The 24,411-nt window shown below is 39.7% G+C and overlaps 1 protein-coding gene across 8 annotated transcripts in view; it reads left to right on the top strand.

Moving 5' to 3' along the window:
* OSBPL8 (oxysterol binding protein like 8) overlaps positions 1-24,411 on the top strand; it is a 122,485-nt gene that overhangs the window by 63,733 nt on the left and 34,341 nt on the right. For all 8 annotated transcript variants that reach the window (XM_084797055.1, XM_084797054.1, XM_084797056.1 and 5 more), the window contains 4 exons: positions 13,773-13,843; positions 18,489-18,566; positions 20,906-21,007; positions 22,823-23,026. In XM_084797055.1, the coding sequence (XP_084653181.1) occupies positions 13,773-13,843; positions 18,489-18,566; positions 20,906-21,007; positions 22,823-23,026 (455 nt within the window). The remainder of the gene's footprint in view (positions 1-13,772; positions 13,844-18,488; positions 18,567-20,905; positions 21,008-22,822; positions 23,027-24,411) is intronic.

Raw genomic sequence — 24,411 nt, forward strand, 5'->3', positions numbered from 1 at the left:
AAGGAGCATGGGACTAAACCACAGCTCATCTCCTGAGAGATCCTCATTCCCTCCGGATCATAGGCCAGCGTCACGGTGCACCGTGATTGGTAGCTAACCTTCTTTGTTGTAAAAAGCATTTTCTTCATTTTTATTTTTAAGCTGTCTTGTAAATACATTGCTTTGTGAGAGAAAAGCCTGTGTTCCTTGCTGAAACTTCAGCCCTTATTTATTTATTTATTTATTTATTTACTTACTTACTTATTTATTTATTTGATACAGGTTTCCTAAACATTTCATTCAGCCTGGCTTGAATTTATAATCCTTCTGCCTCACCTTCCTGGGTGCTGAAATTACAAGTTTGAACTAATTCTTAAATGTTACAGTTCTGAATTATTTTGTGTTACAGTTCTGCTTAGACCATCTGAGGATTGCATTTCTGTTAACACTGTAGTAAATACTCTTAAACCTCTTTGCTCTGGCAGAATTAAAGATGACAGGAAACAGTATCTAGAGGTAATAAAAAACATCAGTGCATGCAGAGACATTCTAGGAAGCAGCTTCTACTGTAAGGGTTGTGTCACATTCCCCAGGTGGCCGTGTTGGGTGTTGCTGGTATAACCTCAGATGACAAACATAAAGAGACCTTCATTAAAACAGTTCACAGGTAAAAAAGACACTTTCTTCATGAACCGAAGCAATTCCTCCTTTCTTGGTAAGACATTGAAGCATACTCTGAACCTATATTAGACCTTAGACACAGATATGTTCTTGAGTGCGTATGTACTACATCTCATGAAAATTGTGTTGTCTATAGAGGACTGAGATTTTCCCTTTCCCCCGTCTTTAACTCCACCCCCTATCTGAGTGCTTGTGCTGGCTTCCCGCCATAGTAGTTCTGTTAGAAATAGTGTGAACTACGACGGGTCATGCCACCTTCTGAGATTTTGAGTCCTTAATTCATCTGATTCTGCAGTTACCAATACTTTTTAAGATGTGGCTATTTTCTGGTTTGAAACTCCTTGTGTTTAGGAAGTTGCTTCCTAATGTAATGAAAGTCAACATTATGTTTTGCAAATTAAGGAAATAAGAATAGAATATTTTATATTCCTCTTGGAAAATGTTACAATATCTATGTTTAATACTGCATCACAAGGGAAAAATAAAATAAAATGAATAAATAAATAAATAAAATAATTTATTGAAAAATAAGAATGGCTAATCCAGCTTTGTTTTAAGCATCTTTTCAGAGACTAGGGGTGGTGGTGGTCTGGTTTATCATTGCCGTGCCTTTTAGATTGCTTCTTTATCAAAGTAGGAAGAGGCATATAAGAATAACAAGGGGCTTTTTTTTTTCTTGAAAAAATGTTTTAAGTGTGTTTTTAATTTAAGATACTTACAGGGTGGTCATCTATTACCTATCCTAGTTAGTTCTTGCTATTGAGATTTAATTTCCTTAGTGTTTGGGAAATCTGGGAGACCATACTCTCTTCTTTACTAAGTACTAACAGGGCTCCAGTTCAGTGGGATGCTGTCATTTTCACTTTCTTCTTTGAGGGATGTAGAACATATTTTTAATAATGTATAGTAAAGTAAAGCTACCATAATATTTCCAATGAAATGGCTCAGTGAGTAAAAGTGTTTTCAGCCAAGCCTCACAGTGTGAGTTCTGTCTGACCCTGAGATCCAAATGGAGTGGAAGGACCAATTCTTGCAGATTGTCCTCTGATCTCCACAAACGTGTCATGGGGTGATCCCCCGCCCCCCCCCCCCCACCGCCCCCCACAAGCGCGCACGCACGTACAGACACACACAAGATAGGTAGATAGTAACTGTAATTTAAATTATGCTCATCACAGTGGCTTCTATTTGTGTTTTCTGTGCATTAGGCAACACTTTAACAGCTTTTGTTAAAAGGAAATTAATATCTTTAAGTACAACGAACTATTCCATGTAAACGCATAAAATACACTTGACATTTGCAGAAGGTATTACAAGTCAGTGCTTACTTACATGGGGCTGCAAGCTTCCAAGGCCTCACATGTAGCTCCTGATTCCCATTCACTGTTGCATGGGCCTCTACTCTGCCCTGGCCTTGTATTATAGTAATGGTACTGCCATGTGTGCACATCTAAGACACAGATTTGGAAGGACTGAGTAGTGTTCAAAGAAACACTTCAGATAAATTTAACAGTTTGTTTGAACAAGAATGACTCCTGTATCGGGCAGTACTCACTACCAGAAAGAGGCTCTAAGCTTTCTGCAGTGAGAGCAGTGAGCACTGATAGACAGAACTGGGAAGTGGAGTACGAAATAGCTCTTTGCCTTATTTAAGCGTGGCCTGGTCAGTTGGTTGCCTGTGACTGGCTGTAGCTCAGTGGCTTTCTGATCTTGCCTGAGACCTGGTTTTCTGTGCAAAATTAGACCAATTTCAGTGTGTAGTCACTTATAAGCAAGTTGTTCTGTAGTTCATTCAGTAGGAACTCAAATGTCAGCGGCAGCTCAGTCCACGTCTCTTCTGCCTGTTTCACAAGTCTACTTGTGTAAAGATAGGGCAGTATTGCCGAAGAAGGGTAAGCAGAAAACTGGCACGTGGTGTGGCCGTGGGTCTCTGAGAGTGTACTAAGAGTCACGTCATGGTCAGACATAAATGCACCTAAAGGCTTGTGTGTTTCGGCCTTGGTCCCCTGGTGTCGAGGGCTGTAACTTCATCAATGGACTAAAGCCTTGGCAAGGGCCTAGCTTCTGAAGAGACTAGTAGAAAGCACCTCTTGCTCTTAGGCCGCTCCTGTTGTCTCCCTTGGCTTCCTGACAGGTTTTGTCACATGCTTCTCCACCATGGTGTTGTGTCTTACTATGTGCCTTAGCAATGGGATAGCCAAAACAGACACAGATGCAAACCTCTGAACCATGAGCCAAAACCCTCCCTTCTTCCTTTTAAATCGCTTATGTGCATTATTTTGCTATGATCATAAAGATACGAGGCTCTGTGGAAAAGGACTGGACACAGCTATTAGTGACCCCTGGAAAACACCGGGCTCAGCAGTGCGTGCGATGTGGTTCTGGGCAGTCTCAGAGGAATATGGCAGAAGTATTTTGTGCTGTTTAGCTCACAATATCCTATCAAATGAAAAGCAGGACATGTCACTCCCTTGTACTAGAGGTATTATCAGCTAATTCAAATGTGGGCCTAGGGAAAGAGCTGCCACACACACAGAGAGAGACAGACACACACAGAGAGACAGACAGACACAGAGACAGAGAGAGAGGAGAGAGGGGGGGGGGATGAGTATGAACACGAATGTGGATACGAATGTGGATCTGGTTGGGAATGGTACAGAAGCTTGGGAGGCAGTGAACTCAATCCAAACAATGGCTACTCTGTGCAGCAAATTTGATTCTGTTGTAGAACCTGAACAAGAGATACACTAGAGGATTCTTTTAAGAACTCACAATGAGAACAAATTAAATAAAAACAATTTTTAGCTGGGCTGTGGTGGCGCCTTTAATCCCAGCACTTGGGAGGCAGAGGCAGGCGGATCGCTGTGAGTTCGAGGCCAACCTGGTCTACAAAGTGAGTCTAGGTCAGCCAAGGCTACACAGACCCTGTCTCAAAGAACAAAAACAAAAAACAAACAAACAAAAAAAGTACAATTTTTGAGCCCTATAGTGTCTAAAAATATTTTTAGTGTTCTAATGCATAATTGAGAGTTTGGCAGGGTTAGATTTCTAAGTGGGTCCCATTCTCCTTGAGATATTGACAATGCTGCTTGTATGTCTTGATTACTCTAGTATTACTAATGAATATTGAAAAATATTAGTAGGTCACTTGACACATGAGCCAGTGTGATGTGCTGCTGTGAATTGTGTACAGAAGGACTTTTGATGCAAATACTGGCAAGTGACCTGGCTTCTGTGCCTCTGTGAGACCATGGCTGCTTGTGTGTCTTAGGTTCATGGTGAAATGTGTTACAGATGCATTCCTGTACTTGTGTATATTCTTTTTAAAAAATTACTTCTTTCCTCTGATGCTTCTTAAATTTTGGGAGAGAATACATTATTCTAATATTTTTACCTTGGCATTTTAAACTTGGAACTGTTGTAGACTTTTACAGAATAGTCCTACAATATAGATACTATTCTTAGTATTTTATAGATAAGGAAATGGAGATCCCGTGAAACTTAAACCCTACTTAACTGTTAGAGGATAGTGCCTTTTGTGATAGTATCTTCTTTATTTCTTGAAAGACAAGAACTAGCTAACATGAGTTAATTACAATTCTCTTATGTCAACAGTTAATATTAATTTACATTTTATGATATGGCGATGAATAAAACGATGCAGAATCAGAGACCCTCAGACAACAAAACAGCAGCTTTTAGTATTAACCATAAACTTATTTTTACAATAATTTTAAAATGCCTTTCCCTAAGTGGGGAAAACCATATCATTACACAGAAAATTTAGCTGTTGCATATGTAGTGCTGGCTGGCCTGGAACTTAACTGTGCACAGCCCTCGCTTCTTCCCCCTCAGTGCTGGGATTAAAGGCATGCACCACAGTGACTATCAGAAACTCAGTTTTTAAATGCTTTTTCTCCTAAGGAGAAATACTCTTAGATTATATTGAATGATGTCTTATCTGAACTGAGAATTGGCCTTAAAGTGTGTGCATGGTGAGCAAGAAACTGAATCTTGGGGCAAAGTTTTTGTAAGACAAAACCACCAAGTTTAACTTGAATGAAGTAAGGTAGGGTAAGGCAAAAGTAATTTAATAAAACGAGAAGAGTTCTTAGGAATTTTAAAAGTTAGGCATACAGAAATGATATAGTTTATTACTTTTGAAATAGCAAGTTATTTGGTTTTAAGTGGGCAAAAGTCACTGGTAGATGATGTACTCTGACCGGTTTAAACACAATGAAGAGGCGCCATAGCCAGCAGTGCTTCACGGGACTGTGGTTTGCACGCTCGGCATCATTATGGTGTCATTTTAATCTTCCGTGTTGATTGGATCGCATTAATGTCTTAATGACTCCTCCTGTATTCCTCTTCGAGTAAAACTTACATGTTAATTCTCTGCATTAGCAGTTGTGATCCATCAAAATTGTACTTGAAAGAAAGAATATCTTTCCTCATGAATTCTTAATCATGGCCAAGACAAGCAGACTAGATATAAATCTAGGAGCTTCCCAAAAGATAAAAAGCATGATGTTGAGATCTGTTTCTGAAGTACTGAAAGCTGGAGGAAAAGATCTGGAAGAGGAGGAGAATGTGGCCAGATGCTGCAGAACCATAACAGATGTGGTAAAAGGTTCCTCGTGCTGAGAAAAGAAGAGACCCTATTACTTCACCCAGAATGGCTAAGTATTGATCTTGCTTTGTTTTTCTAAAGCAGCGACTCAATGCAGGGCATCCTTCCTTTGATACAAATGTAAAACATTAAGTGGAATAGCCCTTTAATCAATTCATTTTTTAAAAAAAAGAAACCAGTTGCCTGGCTCAGTGCCTTTGCTGTCAGCCTGTCTGTTTACTGCTGATTTGACAGCCTCTAGTCCTCCTTTGCTGTTAAATGTGGGTGTCCTTTGTTTGTGCTGTTTCCTACATTTGGATGTGAGAGAAAGCCTGCCTTTGCCATATTGGGCTAATGAGCCTTCTGGGTGAGCATATATACTAAATAGACCGTCTAAACCATGAAAGAAGAGAGTTCACAACAGCGGAGGTTTTCTTCATGCACTGGGGTTTCGTCTGTTTTATTTCCTTCACGTATTGATGGCCGAAAGCTTGTCCGGAATGCTTCCTTTGGAGGATACAATGAACTTTCTCCTTCCTTGCAAGGTTTGTTTGTCTAATCTTGCATTTTTGTCTTAATTTCTTACATATTCTTAGTGAAAATAAATCAGGGGTTTAAAAATCTTAACGTTGTGTTTCATTTTAACAATTCTGTTGTGAAAGCTTAGCTTTCAGTAACTGCTCTCTATGGCGAGGCTTTCCCTTATTTTCTTGTTATAGTCTCTTCAGCTAAAACTTGAGAGCTAATGAGTCAGTAAAATAGGAATCTTGGTTTTGGTTTTTTTTAATCATGTGTGTTTTGATTTAATTGTAATAGTAAATACATGACCCTTGATGACAATTACACCATGTCTCAATTTGACATATAGTACATATATATTTCTATAAAGAAATAGTATTGACAGAGGTTTTAGCAGTGAAACCCAGATAGTTAACACAAACATTTAGCCATTTCTCTGAAATAGTATTGATAATTGATGTTCAGCGTATGTGTTAATCTTACAGTCTTTTAATTCTTGACTATAGTAAAGTTTTTCATCTAAGTATAAATTTGTTACTAGGCTTATTCCTGTGGAGTTAATTTTTGCTAAGAAAATTATGTATGCAGTAATATTTATTGAATGAGATCAGGTGCTTTACAGCTATCATTTAGGCATTGATGTAGACAACTTGAGCTTTTGTTTGAAAATAATTTATTGTGACAAATATTTGGTTACACATTTTAATATAATTTATATATTTTCACATTATGAAAATTATACCTTTTTGTATACTAAGATATTTTTAATATTCATGATAAAGAAATATTGACTAAAGTCTGTATATTTTTTGACATATACATTTGCTGAATTTGAAATAGGGTTTCTGTTTTATCCCTAACCTTTATCTTTTGGTTTTTTGTGAATAATCATGACGATAAGTATATACATTATTTTAGATACCTAAACAATTAAATAAATTATTATAAACTCACTAATTTCAGTTTCTTTTTTAACAGTGTTTTCAAAAAATGAATGAAATGAAAATTCATTGTTGTAAGCCGTACCTAAGTAGCATCAGCTTTGGTAGTATTTAATCCATATCATCTTCTTAACATAGTGTGGTTACGACCATGCTTCACTTATGTCCTTAAGCAGTATAAATTTTGGTGTGTCTTTATTCAGAAGTGGCTTTAAATATACTGTGATGAAGCTTTGAATACTGTTAAGTGCTGCCATTGCTTTTATACAGTGAGACGTGGTTCCTTTTTGTGTGTGTCTTCCTGACCGTTTTTAAGCCGTTGCTAGGTATCAGCTCATGCTATTAGTTGACCTTCACACCGCAAATCTGCTTAGTGTTAAGGACTAATCAGTGACCTTGGCAGACAATAGAAAACTTGACTGTTTGAAAGTTTTGAGGCTATATATTTAATTAGGCAACTGGAGCCATCATTGTGAATTTATTTTGTCCAAGACTGTATTTTAGATAATTTTGATGGTTTTGTTTTAATAGATTAGTAAATGATTTGCTGTGTCTTCCAATTCTTCCAGTAGGGAAACCCTGTAGGGATGCTTCCATGTGCAGTGCGTAAAGCTCTTCAGATATCAGCTGTAGCAGTCAGGCAGTAGAAGCTGGCAACTCCAGAGAAAGCGCTTTTTGTTAGGTATTTACGTTAAAGGTAAAAAGAAATAGGCATCTGTTGTCTTCTGAGGTATTTATTATATTGAAAAATTATCTTAGATGCATTTGCTTTCATCTAATAGCATTAGAGGAGAAATTAGTTCTGTATTAGTGATATTTAAAGAAAACTTTGTCTTACCCGACTGTTTTTTTTTTTCCATTTTAATTTTCATAGGGAATTTGACCCATTTCTGCTTCCATCTCTATCTTTCTCTGTCTACCACACCCTCTACCTCAAGAAATGTGTTGTTTTATCGATGCTAATGAGCCCCACCCTTGCCTGGTACTCATAACAACACTGGGATGCAGTGTGTTTTGCTTTGTTAGGGACTAATTATAGCTCTAAATCTCAGCTTTTATTTTCAGCTGTGGTCACTGTACTCTTTCTAGAACAATACCACCTAAGAATGGTGAGAAACCTTTAGCAAATCAGCCACCCTGAAAGACTATAAGCTTCACTTCAGGCTTTTTCAAGTTTTTTGTTTTGTTTTGTTTTTGTTTTTTTACTTCTTAGATTAAAAAAAAATGCAGTATTTGGAGCTAGAGAGATGGCTTGGTGGTGAAGAGCACTCACTGCTCTTCTAGAGGATGCAGGTTCAATTCCCAGCACCCAAATGGTGGCTAACAATGCCTCTGACTCCAGTTACTGCGCTTCCTAACCTCTTTTGGTCTTCATGAGTACCAGGCTCGCACATAGGACACCTCAATACATGCAGGCAAAATACCTATACAAATAAAATAAAAATAAATAAAAATTTAATAATTGGTGACTGTGTGTGAGGGGTGATGGGAGCATGCTCTGCGCTTGTGTGGAGGTCAGAGAACAACTCGGAGGATTGGATTCTCTCCATGTAGACTCTGGAGATGGTGCCCAGGCTGTCATGCTCAGGGTGATGGCAAACACTGTTACCTGTGTATCCATCTTTCTGGCTCTCAGCAATTTTTCCATGCAATTTTTTTCTAGGATGTTCAGTGTAGTAAGTGTTTGTGTATATTAACTTAGTAGATGGCTGTTAAACCTGCTTTTGTAGAAGTATAAGCAATTTTTAAAAGTCCAAAGCATAAAATTCAGGTTGTATCTAAATAGTAATGATTAACAAGCCAGGTTGGCTCCTGGAATACTTGTTGTCAGTGATGTGAAAAGCTGATTTACTCAGAACCAGCATTCTGCTTTGTTATAAGAAGTAAACTCTGTGCTAGTAAGAAATTATCTAATTATCAAATTTATTTGGGTGAGAAACTAAGTCAATAGAAGCTTAAGTAAAGCTTGACATGGATTTATAATTACATGATGGAAGAGTTCTGTTCAATAGGATTATTGTGCGCCTATGGCTACTCCAAATATGAAAACATAGGAACAAAAGGATATGATAGGTGTTGTAAATGCCAAGTTATGTGTGCATAATTTGTTTTTGGTTGAACTATAATCAGAAAGTCTGGTGTATTAGCTCTACTGAGAACATTTTGGAAGGGCATCAGTATGCTTTGTTGTTAGAGAGTACTCTGGCTCTCCCCTCAGACTCTCCAGCGTTCTCCCTTGTAGCAGAGTGGAACCTCGGGGTGACACTGTTGTCTGAGGTCTGCACCTGAAGAGGGATGGTACCAGGGCTTGGACTCCAGTGCTTGCTGTCCGTACTGTCCCAGTGCCTTCACCATAAGCCACTATGATGAAAGATGAAAGCATAACACTTTTTATCTTTGAGTACTTGGCTCCTCTTGATAGAATAGCTGCTTCCTCTGACAAGTAGATACTAGGAAACAGTGAATGGGTGGAACACTTGGGACAGAGGACAGCAGTGTGTGCAGACAGCTCTCGCTGAGGTCTTCTTGGCTTTCCTGGAGCATGCTATGTAGACTCAGAGACCTACCAGCTTCTGTCTCCCAAGTGCTGAGATTAAGGGTGCTACTAAATATTTTTGACAAACTCCCAAAAGTCCTAATAAATATACCTCCATGGCATAAGTGTTAAAGAAAAGGTCCTGATAAATAAACTTTAATGGCAGATTTTATTTTTATTTTTTGCTTTTGGTTCTTTGAGGCATGGTTTCTCTGTATATCCTTGGCTGTTCTGGACTCACTTTGTAGACGAGGCTGGTCTTGAACTCCCAGAGATCTGTCTGCCTCTGCCTCCTGAGTGGCAGATTTTTTAAAAAAGGTAGATTATCTTGTACTTTCTTTAGGAATTCAGATCTAACTAGTCTCATGAGAAGACCTATAATAAACACTACCAACACTTTTTTGCCTTGGAATTTCCCTTGGAACCCAGTATGTGCTTTGGAATTTTTAAAAAATTATTTTTAGGACTTTTGGAGGAGGTGTTGTTATGTGTTCTGTGTGTTTTATATTGGTTGTCCACCTTAAAAAAACTTTAGTTGAATTTCAAGAAATTTTGGCCAGATTTGCATAATTTTGAAAGCATTTAACTTCAACCATTTATAGATAAAATACTTTGAAGTTAATCATACGATATGATATGAAGCTAATTATGTGATTTGCAAGTTAAAAGTATGAGACTCTTAAAACGGAATTCATTTATTTGATTTGACAAGTGATATATAATCTGCATTCATGAATATAATTTTCTAACATTTGGAATGTTGCATGTAACTTTCAGTTTTTAAAAAAAGTTTGCTTCAGCCTGGGGCATGGCTCGACTGTTAAGGTACTCTCTATAAGACCACGAGGACCTGAGCACCAAGTGAGAACTAAGCACAACAGAGCGTTGCTGTCATCCCAGTGCTGGGAAGGTAGAGACAGGAGTTCGCTGGTTGTTGTAGACACAGCTGGACGTTTTTGTTAAGCTAGTGTATGGGTTGAAACAGATTGAGCTTAGACTAGAACAACACCGGAGAAACTGAGGTCTCCTCATGTGAGAGCAAAACAGGATTTTTCTGTTTACAAAATGTACTTTTAGAAAGTGTGTTCTTTCCTGTGTATACTTAGAGGGTCTTTGAAGTTATGCTCATCATTAGTATCAAGAATTCTTAATTGCTCTGAATACATTTCTGACATTTCAAGTGTTGTTGTTGTTATTATTATTTTTATTGTTTTTGAGACATGGTTTCTCTGCATAGCCTTGGCTGTCCTAGACTCGCTTTGTAGACCAGGCTGGCCTTGAACTCACAGCGATCCGCCTTCCTCTGCCTCCTGAGTGCTGGGATTAAAGGCGTGCGCCACCACCACCCGGCTTCAAGTTTAAATTTGTAATTTCTAGTTTACTTTATATTTAAATTCTAAATTCCTGTAAGTTTTTATCTAAAAATCCATGTTGCATTTATGAAAATCTCCCCTCCCCCATACTCAAACTGAGTAGTCTTTACTTTTTCTAGAGAAAAAAAATTTTTTTCATACTACAGATTTCATTTAGTAAAAATACCAGAATTAATAAGATAGATTTTTTTAAAAAAAATTATAAGCCCCAAACAGAATAAATGATATTATCACTGATACGCTAACAATAATTTTGAAATGCTTTAGGCATTGGTTCTGTTGTTGATACATCTTTGTGATATAGTGAACATAGGGACGAGTTCATATTATGTGCCTTTAAAGGGAAAGGAGCTTCAGTAAGATATATGCCATGTACCTCTGTCTAATAAATTTTAATACTCTAACAGGACTCTTGCAGTTATAATTGAATTGTTTTTAGGATAAGGCTATGTGTGTTTGTCCCACTATGTTCATGCATTTAACACTTTATTGATTTTTTGCTTATTTTTATCTCTACCTTCCTCCTTGTGTATATCTGAGTTTTATGTGTTTGGTGCCCCCAGAGATCAGAAGAGAGAGTTAAAGCTCCTGGCCTCAAATTCTAGATGTTTGGGAACCTGCATGTGGGTGCAGGGAACTGAGCGCAGGCTTTTTACAAGAACAAGGGCTCATAGCCATAGTATCTCCAGCCCAGCTTTAAATTTCAGATTCATGGTTTTAGACTATTTAGCTCAATATATACAGTATATATTAGTTCAACATAAACTGTCTGCAAATGTCTATGCCAACTTTATATACATGCTCTTCTATTTCTTATAATAAATACATCAGCTATTTATTTCACTTTTTAAAAAAATTTACTTAGTATGTGAGTATTTTGCCTTCATGTGTGTGCATGTGTATGACCTCCATACTGGGTTACAGGTGATCGTGAGCCATCATATGGGTTCTGGGAATTGAACCTGGGTCCTGTGCAAGAGCAACAAGTGCCCTTAACCACTGAGCCATCTCCCCAGCCCTTTATTTCACTTTTTAAGATGATGTCTCGTCATATTACCTAGCCTGGTCTCCAGCTCCTGGAGTCAGCTGTTCTCCCAAAGAGCTGGCACTGCAGGCCCCGGCCCCCCACCTAGATGCTCGGTTGGTTGGTTGAGAGTGAGTGAGTGAGTGAGTTCTCTTGCCTCTCCTCCCCCTTCTTTTTTCCCCTTCCCTGTCCCTCCCCTCTCCTCTCCCCCGACCCCGTGTCCTCTTTTGTACCTTCATCCCTCTCTTTGATTTATTCTTACTGAAATTCCCCCCCCCCCACTCTTCTTTACCACCTTCTGGAATATCCTTCCAGTTGACAGTCAGAGAGAAAAGTTAGTTTGGATGGTTCTGTCAGTTCAGACATCAGCTCACTAGTGTTCTGGGTATGGATGGATGGGTGGGGTGTGTGTGTGTGTGTGTGTGTGTGTGTGTGTGTGTGTGTGTGTGTGTGTGTAGAGAGAGAGACAGAACATTTCTAGCATGTGCATGGTTATGATTTTGGGGTGTGTGTGTGTGTGTGTGTGTGTTAGAGAGCATTTCTAGCATGTGCATGGCTATGATTGTGTTGTCCATCACTGTATCCACTGGGTGAACTGGTGCAAGCCTGTATAAGCTTGGCACTCAGAAAGACGAGGCAAGGGGAATCAGAAGGTCTTTCTTGGCGCCATAGTGAGTTCAAGGCCAGCCTTGGCTACACCAGGGCCTGTCTCAAAAGAAGTGAGCTTGCTAGGATAAAAACTCTTAAGAGGGTGATTTAATGCAGTGTTCTAGTAGCACAGGAAATAATAATCAGTTTAGTGCTAGTGGCCTCGGGGGAACTCTGGATTGCCTCTCTCTGGGTTAATTCTTATAAAAACAATAAAAAAACCTTTTATTCTTTTTTTTTTCTGATCCACAATTTTATTTTTCATTAATATGTTTGTTTATTTACTTTATGTCCAGATTGCAGCTTCCCCTCCCTCCTCTCCTTCCAGCCCCTGCTTCTCACCTCTCCTTCCCCTAAGCCCCCTCCCTTTCTCCTCAGCGAAAAGGAGACCTCCCATGGATATAAACATACCTTGGTGCATCAAGTTGTAGTAGGACTGAGCACATCTCCTGTTGGGGCTAAAAAAGGCATAGGGGAGGGGAGTAGGGAGAAAGCAGGAGGGAGGGAAGAATGGGAGGATACAAGGGATGGGATAACTATTGAGATGTAAAATGAATGAATTAATTTTAAAAATTAAATAAGAAAGAAAGTCAGGGAATGGCCAACCAATGCCTGGCCCAACTTGAGTCTCATGGCATGACACTTTTAACAATATTCTGCTATTCTTTCAGGCAGGAGGCTAGCATACCTGTTATCTGAGTGCCTTCAACCAGGAGCTGATGAAAACATGCAGAGACCCAGAGCCAAACATTAGACAGAGCTTGGGGACTCTTGTGGAAGAAGGGGAGGAAGGATTAAAAGACCCAGAGAGATCAAAGTCACCACACACACACACACACACACACACACACACACACACACACACAAAACTACAGAATCAACTAACCTAGGCCCATAGGGGCTCACAGAGACTGAAAACCTAATGTTCTTTGAGAGTTTCACAATGCACACAGTGTAATTCTGACATATGAGCACACTCAACCCTCCAGTCCTCCTCCTGGCTCTTCCCAGATCACCCCCTTCTTCCTCCACCTACCCTCTTCCTAACTTCGTTCTTTTAAAATGTCTTTTATTAATGTGTACATGTGACTAATTGTGTTGATGGATGCTGTGTGTATGTGGGAGCATAGGCCTGAAGGCAGTGACAGATCCCTTGGAGTGGGAGTTAAAGCAGCTGTAAGCTGCCTGATTTGGGTGCTGGGATCTGAACTTAGGCCCTTTGAAGAATGGCAAGTGCTCTTAATCCTTGACCGCCCCAAGCTCCCTCCTCCTTTAAAACAAAACCTACAGAATCTAGTTCGGCTCCACCTTAATTTTAAGAAATGCAGCGAGATGACTGTAAGCGTAGTAGTTTGAGCCCTATGAGCACAGAAGAATATCAAGTTTGCGCTTTAACATTAATATTAAACTAAATTAATATTCAAAAGTTGCAATAATTGAATATTGATATTTCCCTCCAAAGGTTTTGAAAGAGGAAAAGAAGATATTTCTCAAAATAAAGATGACTCTTCACTTTCAATGTCAAAGAGCAAGGTAGGTGTGTTGTTGTTGTTGCTACTATGTGGTAGGACATTTTTCTGCCGTTTAAAATGAGGATACAAAACTGCACTCCTGTGAGTGTCTATAGGACCTGTTATGTTGTTATGTTTAAGGCATGTAGGATAGATCGGACTGATAGCGTGCTGTTGAGTACTTGGAGTGCACTGACTGGGGACCGTTGCTCTCTGCAGAGTGACGCTGGTTTGGGTGTGTGGGCAGCAGCAGAGCATCTCAGACTGATATCCACTTAGGGATGTCTCAGGCTTCATGTTTTTAACAAAACATTTTTAAGTATTTCAGATTTATTTATATGACCGTCAAGATACATATACATTTAACAGATACTGCGCAAAGTAGTACTATCCTATAATTGAACCAGGACATTGTTATTCAAAATTAGTACTTTTTAAAGTATCACTACAGTGATGTGGTAGCCCTCCACAGATTGAGGAACGTTGAATGAGTTTTCAAAATTTGTCAAGGGATTGACTTTTTTACTTTTTTCTGGTAAGACTTAGTAGCAGCAATGAGAGCTTTTATGAAATTTTTGGAATCAACTTGAATGGTTGAAAGAAAACCTATTTCTTAACCCAGAGAACTCTCCTGCTTGTAGCAGTAGGCGTTGCTCATCCTACCCGGTTGGTTTTGCTCCTGTTCTTAGAAATAGTTGAGAGGATTTACGTACTATGTTTTGATGCCTGTTTTGCACATACCATTCATAGTTAACTTTCAGAATATGGGTAACCCAGAGGTGTATGGGTGAAAGTTTAATAGCACATTTTATTTATTGGGCATATGTGCACAGGTATATGTGCACTGGCCCGGAATTCACCAAGTCAGTGAGATGAGCCACATGACCCCAGAGAATCTGCCTCTCCACTCTTCAGCATCAGAATTACAAGCACACACGGCCGCACCTGCTCCCCACGACACACGTTTTTGTGTGTTTCTGGAGCTCTAATGAGGGCCTCCTGCTTCCTGAGCATGCACTCTACCAGATGAGTCATCTTCCAACCCAATACATTGTATCTGTGGAGCTTAATTAAGTACATGTTTGCTCTATAGGTGGGAAACCATATGTCTTCAACTCATTGCAAGGTTCATAGTTGAGTCTCTTATAATAAAAGGCATACTAACAAGACAAAAACATGCACACTTAATGTGTCATGTAACATTGGAGCCTTCAGAAATGAAGACAAACCTTCCCCCAAAGAAGCAAGTAGGGCAGCTGGTGTGTGTTGTCTCTTGGTTCGATGAGGAGTCCAAGTGTGACGGAGCAAAAGGATAGTGCAAGGGCTAGGATCTAGCCCAGTGATTCGCTCCTTGTCTCAGATGCAGTGCTTTAGGTCAGTCCCAGCTCCATGCAAGCAAGTCAAGAGGATGTTCTGCTTTGCTCTCTGCTGCTGTGATAAAACACTGACCAACCGAGCTCTCAGGAGGACTTACACTACCATGCCACAGTCCATCATCGAGGGCAGTCAAGGCAGGAACTCAAGCAGGGATCTGGAGGCAGGAACTGAAGAAGAGACTGTAAAAATGCTGCTTCCTGGCTTGCTTAGTCTGCTTTCTTATATAGCCCATGTGTAGCACAGCCCACAGTGGGCTGGCCCTCCCACACCAATCATTAATCAAGAAAATGCCCACAAGCCAATGTGATGGATGTAATTGTTGAGGGTCCTTCTTCTCGTGACTCTAGTTTGTGTCAAGCTGACTGCAGCACTACCCAGCACAGAGAGGGCAGTGCAGCAGAGCTCAGGCTCTTGGTTGAGATTCTTGTTATATGTGTCATTGCATCCTTTCCTCCAAGTATAGGAGAGCCTTTGCTTCAGGGAAAAGTTACATGTTCTGTTGTAGCCTGGTCCAGGGAACAAAGACACGATACAGTCAGAGCGGTTTCTTCTTTGTAGTCAAAGTAATTTACTATTCTTGTTATTTTAAAAAAAAAGTATTTTATAGTTTCTAAATGAAATCACAAGAAATTTGCTATGTAATGCCTTGTTCTGAAAGGCAGATTTTGACTACATGTGCAATCTAGATTATAATTAGAAACCTGAATCAGAGCGTATACCAAGTATTATGTTAAACACTTTATGTGTATTACTTCTTCTAACCCTCAGAGCACTCCTGTGAGGTAGCAGTAAATTAGGATATTTTACCAATGTGGACATTAAGACCTAAGACTTTAAGACTTCTTAAAGTTATATTGCCTGTAAGGCCATGATGGTTAAGAGAGGTGGGAGGCATGCTAAGCATTCTAAAGCCATCTAACAGATTCAAGAAATGCTATGTATTAAAAACCCTGTGGTCACTATTAAGATGATGGCCAGCCATGTTTATGAAGGAAGAGAAGCCTACTGTAGTGAGGCATCATCAACATAAACAAAGAGGCTTTATGGGTTTTTGTTTGTTTGGTTGGTTTGGTTTTTTTGTTTTTTTTTTTTTTTGTTTGGTTAAATACGTGTTAATTCAGAGTCAGGCCTAGTGGGACATAATTGCAATTACAGCTCCTTAAGAGACTGAGGCCAGAGGATTGTAAGTTCAAGGCCAACGTGGGCAGCTTAGTATAAACCTTTTCTCAAAAATTAAAAAGGAAAAAAGGGGTAGTTGGTATGGCTCAATGTTAGAGCATTGTTAGCATGCAAGAGGCCATACGTTCAACCCCAGGAACAAAGTTTAAGAAAAATAATGTACTTGTTCAGAAAGCTAAGGCTGTGGTATTGGGCTCATTGTTTGTCACTGCTCGACTGCACAGGATTGTCTGAGCCTGCTAAAGTTATCTGTGTCTTGATTTGCAGCCTCTCACAGCATGCCTCTAGCCTATTTATCTTTTAATAGCCAAACCAGGTCTTGTCGCTTGGAGTTGGTGGGGACAATTTTTTCTTATTTATAAAGATAACTTACATTTGATTCTGGTTGCTATTCTGTATGAAGAACTTTTAAAAGCAGTAAACCAATATAGTAAGATTACCAAAACCATGAAGCTCAGAATTAGATAGCCAACGTACAAAGTCCTGCTTATCTATTTGGTGTCTATGATTTGGGAAAGACATTTAATCTGTAGATGTTCTTTCCATATCATACAGGGAGTATTATCGCTATTCCATAAGAGAAGTGGCGCATGCGCAGTGCTTAACATAGCACCTTGCAAGTAGTAAGCAGCCATTAGCTGCACCAACATGAGTGTTCTTCATTACATAGTGTTCTCTGAAGTGCACTCTCCCGTGTGGAAGAAGTAGACTCTGTGACAGTTGTAAGGCACTGCGTTCCTCTGACAGTGGCTGTGTCATCATGGGGCCTGAGTCCACAGAGGAAACAGATAGCTGTATAGTGGGAGGAATTGCATAAAATGCTTTGGTATCACAGCTTATGCATCATCATGAGAGCAAGCAATGTGGCATTTCAAGTTAGGTTAGCAACTTCAGAGGTTAACCAGGTTGACCTCTCTTTTTTTGTGTTGAAAAGTATTTTCAGTCTGTTTCCTGTCAATTACTGCCATCATCATAACCTCTTTTATGCCCTATTTATGTAAAGGTATTTTGTACCAACCACCATAAATAAGATAAATAAGCTTTAATGACATTTTCATTCTGTTAGTTGGCCAAAAAATGTTTAGCTAATTTCTTTTCTTCAGCTGGTACACTGCCTACCTATCAGTGAATAAATATGGTGCTGTCACCATGGGCCCTAAAGTTCAGTGAAGGAGTTTGTATTCAAATGTTTAATTCTCGGTTATAGCTGATGATATTATGTAGGTCTGGCTGTTGAACATTTGGAAGCCACCATTTGGATCAAGTCCCATGTAACCCTCAGTACCCGGGGTGTTACTAAGAATGTCAGTGTGCTTTCCTATGTCTGACAGTGGTAAAAATGAAAAAAATTGCAGGACACTGCAAAAGTAGATTGATATTGTTCTTCTAAGGTTTACAGAGATGGCTCTCGAATGTATGCACTTGTACGCTAGCGAAAGACCGGACATTGCATAGGGAGAGCTGGGTTTTGTCACTCCTGTGTTAATGACAGTGACTGAGAAATCAGCCTCTATGACCCTCTCTTTTGATCATGAAAAATGAATAGAGGAGCACGTGCTGTTCAATGTTTAAGGTTTTATGAAGACTAAATAACTATTAACTTTAAATATAAAACCTACAACTTGTCAGTAATCTTAATTTAAGCCCGCTAGAAAGATGGGAGGAAGCCCTGGGTAAATGGCTTAGTCTTAGGTGGGGTGGTGGGTCGTGTATGTGTCAATTTGATGAGACTTACACGGTTTCCTTTGCTGAGCATTTTTCAACAGTCATTTTAACACTTCCTTGGCAATTTTTATACTAAGAATAACTGGACAATTGTATGTTTTCTTAGAAATGTTCACAGAAATACAGTATAAAATTTAGAAATATTAACTTCACATTGTAGATTAACTTTTGAGTGTGCGTGTGAAAACATAACACACACACACACACACACACACACACACACACACACACACACACACACCATGTGGGGAAAACTATATTGAAAATCTGCATTTGCTTCACTCAGTAAATAGGAAGAGTGTAAGAAAAGTAATGTTAAATTTAACGTGGTATGTAAAATAAATGTGAGTTTTAATTATCTTCTCTTTATCTCATTTTCATCTCAGTCTGAATCTAAACTTTATAATGGCTCAGAAAAGGACAATTCAACATCAAGTAAACTCACTAAGAAAGAGTCTCTTAAGGTTAGTTTCTGTAGTTATTTTTAACCTCTTTTTTATATTATAATTACATTTCTCCCTTCCCTTTCCCCTTCTAAACCCTCCCATATACCCCTCCCTCTGCTCTCCTCAAAGTTCACGGCCTCTTCTTTTGTTAATTTTGTTAATGCATGTGCGTGTATATATATATATATATATATATATTCCTAAGCAGAACCTACTCAGCCATATAGTGTTACTTGTGTGTTTTCAGGGCTGGCCGTTAGCAGTGAACAGTCAAGTGGTGTGCTCTTCCCTGAGGAAGGCTACTGCTTCTGATCCCAGCTTCCCTCAGTTGCCTGGTGGGGTTTGCCCTGTCCACGTTGATGCGCTCATTGGTGGTGTCCTTGCTCAGCTCATGTTTGCGCAGTCATGTTGGTGGGACTTTACGGCGATAGCTTCTGGTGCTGGGAGACAAGGTCTCATAGCAAAGTCTGTGCTCCTCTCACAGTGTGCCTGGATGTGCTTTTGAAAATGGGCCAGTATGACAATTTTATGTGTGTCCTCCTGTAGGGAGAGGGAAAACTCCAGAGGGATGGAAAGGCTAACACACAAGCAAACTGTTGATGTTCTTATGGTATGGTGAGGTCAGATGATGAGGCTTTCTGATGACTGAGAGCAGGCGGCTTTAGGCCACAGCTAGCCACAGCACAGCTCTGAAGCCAGTGTCTCTTCACAGTATTGACAGAGTAGCGAGAGCACCTCATTGTATATGGACACCCAGTGAACATTTCTGTCATCTATTTAAATTAGTTTACTGGTTTCCAAGCCAATACATGTATAGATTTTGTTTGACCTGTATCATGCTTTAAATTTTGAGACAGTGATAGTCCAGATTCTCTTAAGAAATGTCTACTGTTAAGGTTACCTTCCCAAATGGCTGTGGAACTTGGTGCTTAAAGGACACATATTCTCTCCTGGTCCCTGCTTATCCATCACATCCATCTGTGTTCTGTGGCTAGTTCTGTGTGTGTTTGTATCATCAGTCTCATAGTAAATTTATTTAATAGCACTGACTGCTCATCCAGAGGACTGAGTTCAGTACCCAGGACCCACATGGCAGCTAGCAACTTTCTCTGAAGCTCCAGTTCCAGAAGATCTCTTGCCTCTATGGGCACTACATGCATGTGATGGACAAACATACACAAAATAAAAATAAATACCCCCAAATAAAATGACAATAACTATGTATATAATCTTAATTAAATTTAACTTGATTTTGTCTTATCATTTAAGGAAAAAATGTAAACACTAATAGGTTATTACTCTTTCCCCATCCAAATATCAAAACAACAATAAAACTATTATCTCACTTTTGCATTCTTGGGTTAATTCAAAGAAATATTTTATCTATGAAAGTAAAATGTTTAATATTTTGAACAAATTGATCTCATGGTTTCTTAATTATTTCTGTTTTAGATTTTAGTAAGAAAAAGAGTACCACCATATTGACCACGTCCCCTGGATGGGGAGGCCTGGTGGCACTCAGAGGAAGGATAGCAGGCTACCAAGAAGAGACTTGATACCCTATGAGCATATACAGGGAGAGGAGGTCCCCTCAGTCACAGTCATAGGGGAGGGGAATAAGGGGAGAATGGGAGGGAGGGAGGAATGGGAGGATACAAGGGATGGGATAACAATTGAGATGTAATAGGAATGAATTAATAAAAAAACGATAAAAAGAAAAAAAGAAAAAGGGCACCATTTCCACTTGGGAGCAAGTGCAGCGTTGCTTGTGTGAACAAAAGCTAGTAGTAGCTCAGAAGTTTTCTACCCTGAGTGTGCACTGGAAAGACAGCCTGGTGATTTAGAGCGCAGCCTGGGATCCTGCTGTCTGCTTGATTTGGGGCACGTTGCTTCCTCTGCCTCGGTGTCCTTGCATGTAAATTGAGGCTTAATAATAATTCTACTCGGACAGCTTATTGTGGTGATAAAATGAAGTAGTGTTGTGGGTGTGAGTCGAGAGTGTAACAGCACACTGATGTGCTCAGTGTGAACGCTGCCAGTGTCTTACTTAAGCCAGGACTCCTGTGGCCCAGTGAAAAGAACATGGTAGACAGAGAAACTCTCAAAAAAAAAAAAAAAGTCAAACGGGAGATGCTTTGTGTTAAACACAGAGAAGCTGTGCATTTCTATAGATTGTGTGCGTCTGGAAGCCTAGAAGTGATTTAGAAGGATACAGAGGTCTGGACCGTGTCACCATAGAAAGCCGACTCTAACCTGGATCGTGGGAAGCTCTGGTCTAGTGTTTTTATCTTAAATGCTGGATTGTAAGAGGAAATTGTTCCGTACCAAGTACTTTATTTCTATTCATGTTACATTAGGTACAAAAGAAAAATTACCGAGAAGAGAAGAAGAGAGCCACGAAGGAGTTGCTCAGCACCATCACTGACCCCTCTGTCATTGTCATGGCCGACTGGTTGAAGGTCAGGGCTTGGGTTTGCGCTCTAGCTGAATGTTTACTCACGGGATGAGAAAGGGCGAGGCAAAACAGACGATGGATTCTCAGGAGGGAAACTGTTTTTGTGTTCTGTGTGCCAGTCTTCACAGGGAAAAGGAACTCTCTATAACAGCACAGGCACAGCAGCCTGTTCCGCCTTTGGCTTAGTGTGATACCTGCCGTGTTATCTAATGTAACCATTATAGGAATACATTGTTACTCCACTTGCCATTTGGTGTTACTGCAGGTTAGAGTTTGTATTATATATGAAATGAGGACGAGTTTGCACCTGAAAAGCACTCACTGCTGTTCTGGTTCCTTTTTCTCTGTCTTCTTCATCGTCCTCAGCTGAGGGAAAGCTGCAGAAATCTTTACTCCCAATTTTGAAAGTAAATTTGAGTTAGCAAAACTGCTACCGAATGATTCCTAAATATATGACAGCAAAAGTTCCCCCACCACAGTGAGAGCCTTCACCGTGGTTTCACACATTGATACTGCACGGGCTTTCTTCAGTTGTGTGCTGAAAGGAAGTTCCAGCTTTCTTTCTCTCTCCTTAAGAGCATACAGGCCCTGGATCCTACTTGTTTTCTTTACCAGAGTCAAACTTACCTAACTCTCCAAGTCCCCAGGCACACCCAGGACGGGTGGGTCGCACCTCCCCGCCCCGACACACTTTGTTATTCTGGAGTAAGGCATTGCTGTGTGGCCCTGGCTGGCCTTGGACACATGGCAGTCCTCTGGCCTGCACATCCACATGCTGGGAATATATAGGTGTACACTCCAACACCCGACTCCGTGGCTGGCCTTTTAAGCCCTACCTTAATTTCTGATAGTTGGCCCCCTTTTCTGTTGTTACATCTCCAAGATCAAGAAAATTATGTCAGGATAACTATCTTTCCTTTGATTCTCTTAACTTACCATCTCATTCATAGGGGAAGATGTACACACACACCTTTTCTTGATGATTTCTCTCTCTCTTTTTTTTTTTTTGCTTCAGAGTCTCACTTCCTAACACTCTATATCTTGGATTAATATGGTTCTGCCCACTATATTCCTTAAGGAGTCCTGTATTCATTTATCCTATATTAATGTACATTCACAATTCATGTGTGTGCAGTCAGTAAATGTGAGGAGAGAGCTCCTCCTGTAATCTGAATGCTGTCCTGGCATCCTCTTCAGCACTGCAAAGCCAGTGAGTTGCCCAGCAGCAACCTTTAATGAGTACAGGCGTAGAAAGTGAGAGAGAAACTTGATAAAAGCTGTGGTGGCATTAGAGCCTAAGATGAGGAGCATTTCATAGACGTAAGTAATGTGCTTACACTTGAAGGCTTCCTCCTAGACATTACAGAGCACACCTTAGCAACAGTTACCTGAGGAGGCCAGCGTTAGGAACTAGGGAGAGGTTCCAGAAAAGCAAGGTTAGGAAAGACAGAATGAGCATGTATTCACGGAAATTACAGATGTAACAACTGTTACAAAAAGAATAATTTCAGTACTATGGAAGTTTACTTTAGTGACCCTTGAAGTGATCAAGGCAGTTAGGGCTTCTACTTCATGTATTTGAAACTTTGGCCTCCTATTCAATGAAAACCTGAGTGTCTTAGCATCAGGAACCATCACAGCTCCACACATCTGCAGTGCATGCCATGCAGCAGCCCTTAACTGAAGGCCTAGTCAGAGTAGCGGCATATGCACAGAACTTTAGATCAGAACATCTTGGCAGCCGTTCTTCTATTGGTTTTTCTGCAGTCTAGAAAGAGGAAGCAGCGTCAGTCTCTAAAGTGAGCTCGTCTTTCTGTAGATTCGTGGCACCCTGAAGAGCTGGACCAAGCTGTGGTGTGTGCTAAAACCCGGCGTGCTCCTTATCTATAAAACACAAAAAAATGGCCAGTGGGTTGGAACGGTCCTTCTGAATGCTTGTGAGATCATTGAACGTCCATCAAAGAAGGATGGCTTTTGTTTCAAGCTTTTCCATCCTTTGGAGCAGTCTATTTGGGCAGTGAAGGTATGTATGTGAGCACTTTTTGAGATAAAAGGAGAAGTAAGGTAAGTCAATCAGATGCCTTCGGTCGCTGTCTGAAATCAAACGTGTACCAAAAAGCCTTTCTCTTGCTTTTAAGACTTAAAACAATTTTCCTGAAAACATTTCTCCAATATATTGCATCTTACTTTCTATTTTCTCACTGAAGATTAAATTTATGTTTTTATGAATCATGGTTCCTCTTTCTTCCTTGTAACTTTGTGTAATGTTGACTGCATCTTTGTTCTCCATCGGAGTGGTGGCCTAATGCAGAGACTGCCACTTACTCTTGTGGCCTTCCCTGTAGTGATGGGATGTCTAAGAGCAGAAGCTGTCCTGCTTGCTCTTACGAGAGGCAGCTTTCTTTAACCAAATCACCAACCCTTAAGTTTCACAGTGAGAGTGTTGCTTTAGTGTCTAGGCTGACTAATTAGTTCATCTTGCATAAAGGGCTAACTCTACCCAGTGTCGATGTACCTAGGAAGAGATTTGGGCTTTTTATCAGAGTAGTCAGGATTCATTGAGGAATAAATGTAAAATTACTGAATTATTTCAGTTCTTATTGCTGAGTTACAACTAAATGTCTAGCTACCTAATTTAAACTTCTAGAGATACAGTATTTCTCACCTAGTGATAGCTATAGGATGATAATTGTTAACATTAAATTGTGTTAGTATGGTACATTTTAGATTTTTTAAATATATGAGCAACATGTGTGGACAGAACAAAAGCTTAACCCATGGATGAGGTATTTTGAATGGAGTCTTTTGTTTCATCCTCATAGTTTTAAGCAGCATGCAGCTAAAGATGGAATCCAAAGTGCTTACGTTGTTAGTCTTTCTCCTAGTAAGTGTCAAGAGTAAAATCTAGGGAGTCCAACTCTAGAACCTAGTGATTCCTTATTCTAGGGGTTGCATTGCACCTCAATTGAGCCTTAGTGATACTGGTGATAGTGAGAGGGGAGCGGGGGGAAGGGGAGAGGTGTGTGAGTGTTTTGAAATAACCACAGTTATGAAGTGATTCTCTTTTATTTCTTGGTTTGGAAAAATGTAAAGGTTTTTGTGATTGATATTTAAAACAAATAGCAACTGATTATAATGGGGCTATCTATTTTCCCCTAGATCCAGTCAAAATTCAGTTCCTTTTACCTATTTCCAGTGACTTTTTTCAAACTTTTAGTAATTCAGTATTTCTCACTTAGTAAAGCTTGTAAGATAGAAATTCTGTTAAAATTTTGTCAGTATGTTAAATATTAGGTTTTCTTTAATATATGAGCAATATGTAAGATAATATTTAAGTGATAAATGCTATCATTTGTTTAATTTTCTATTAAGGAGGCTTATTTGTTGGGAAAGACTTTAATACTAAAC

Source organism: Acomys minous (genome assembly GCF_964271855.1).
Source record: "Acomys minous genome assembly, chromosome: 9".
In the NCBI taxonomy this organism is placed as follows: domain Eukaryota; kingdom Metazoa; phylum Chordata; class Mammalia; order Rodentia; family Muridae; genus Acomys; species Acomys minous.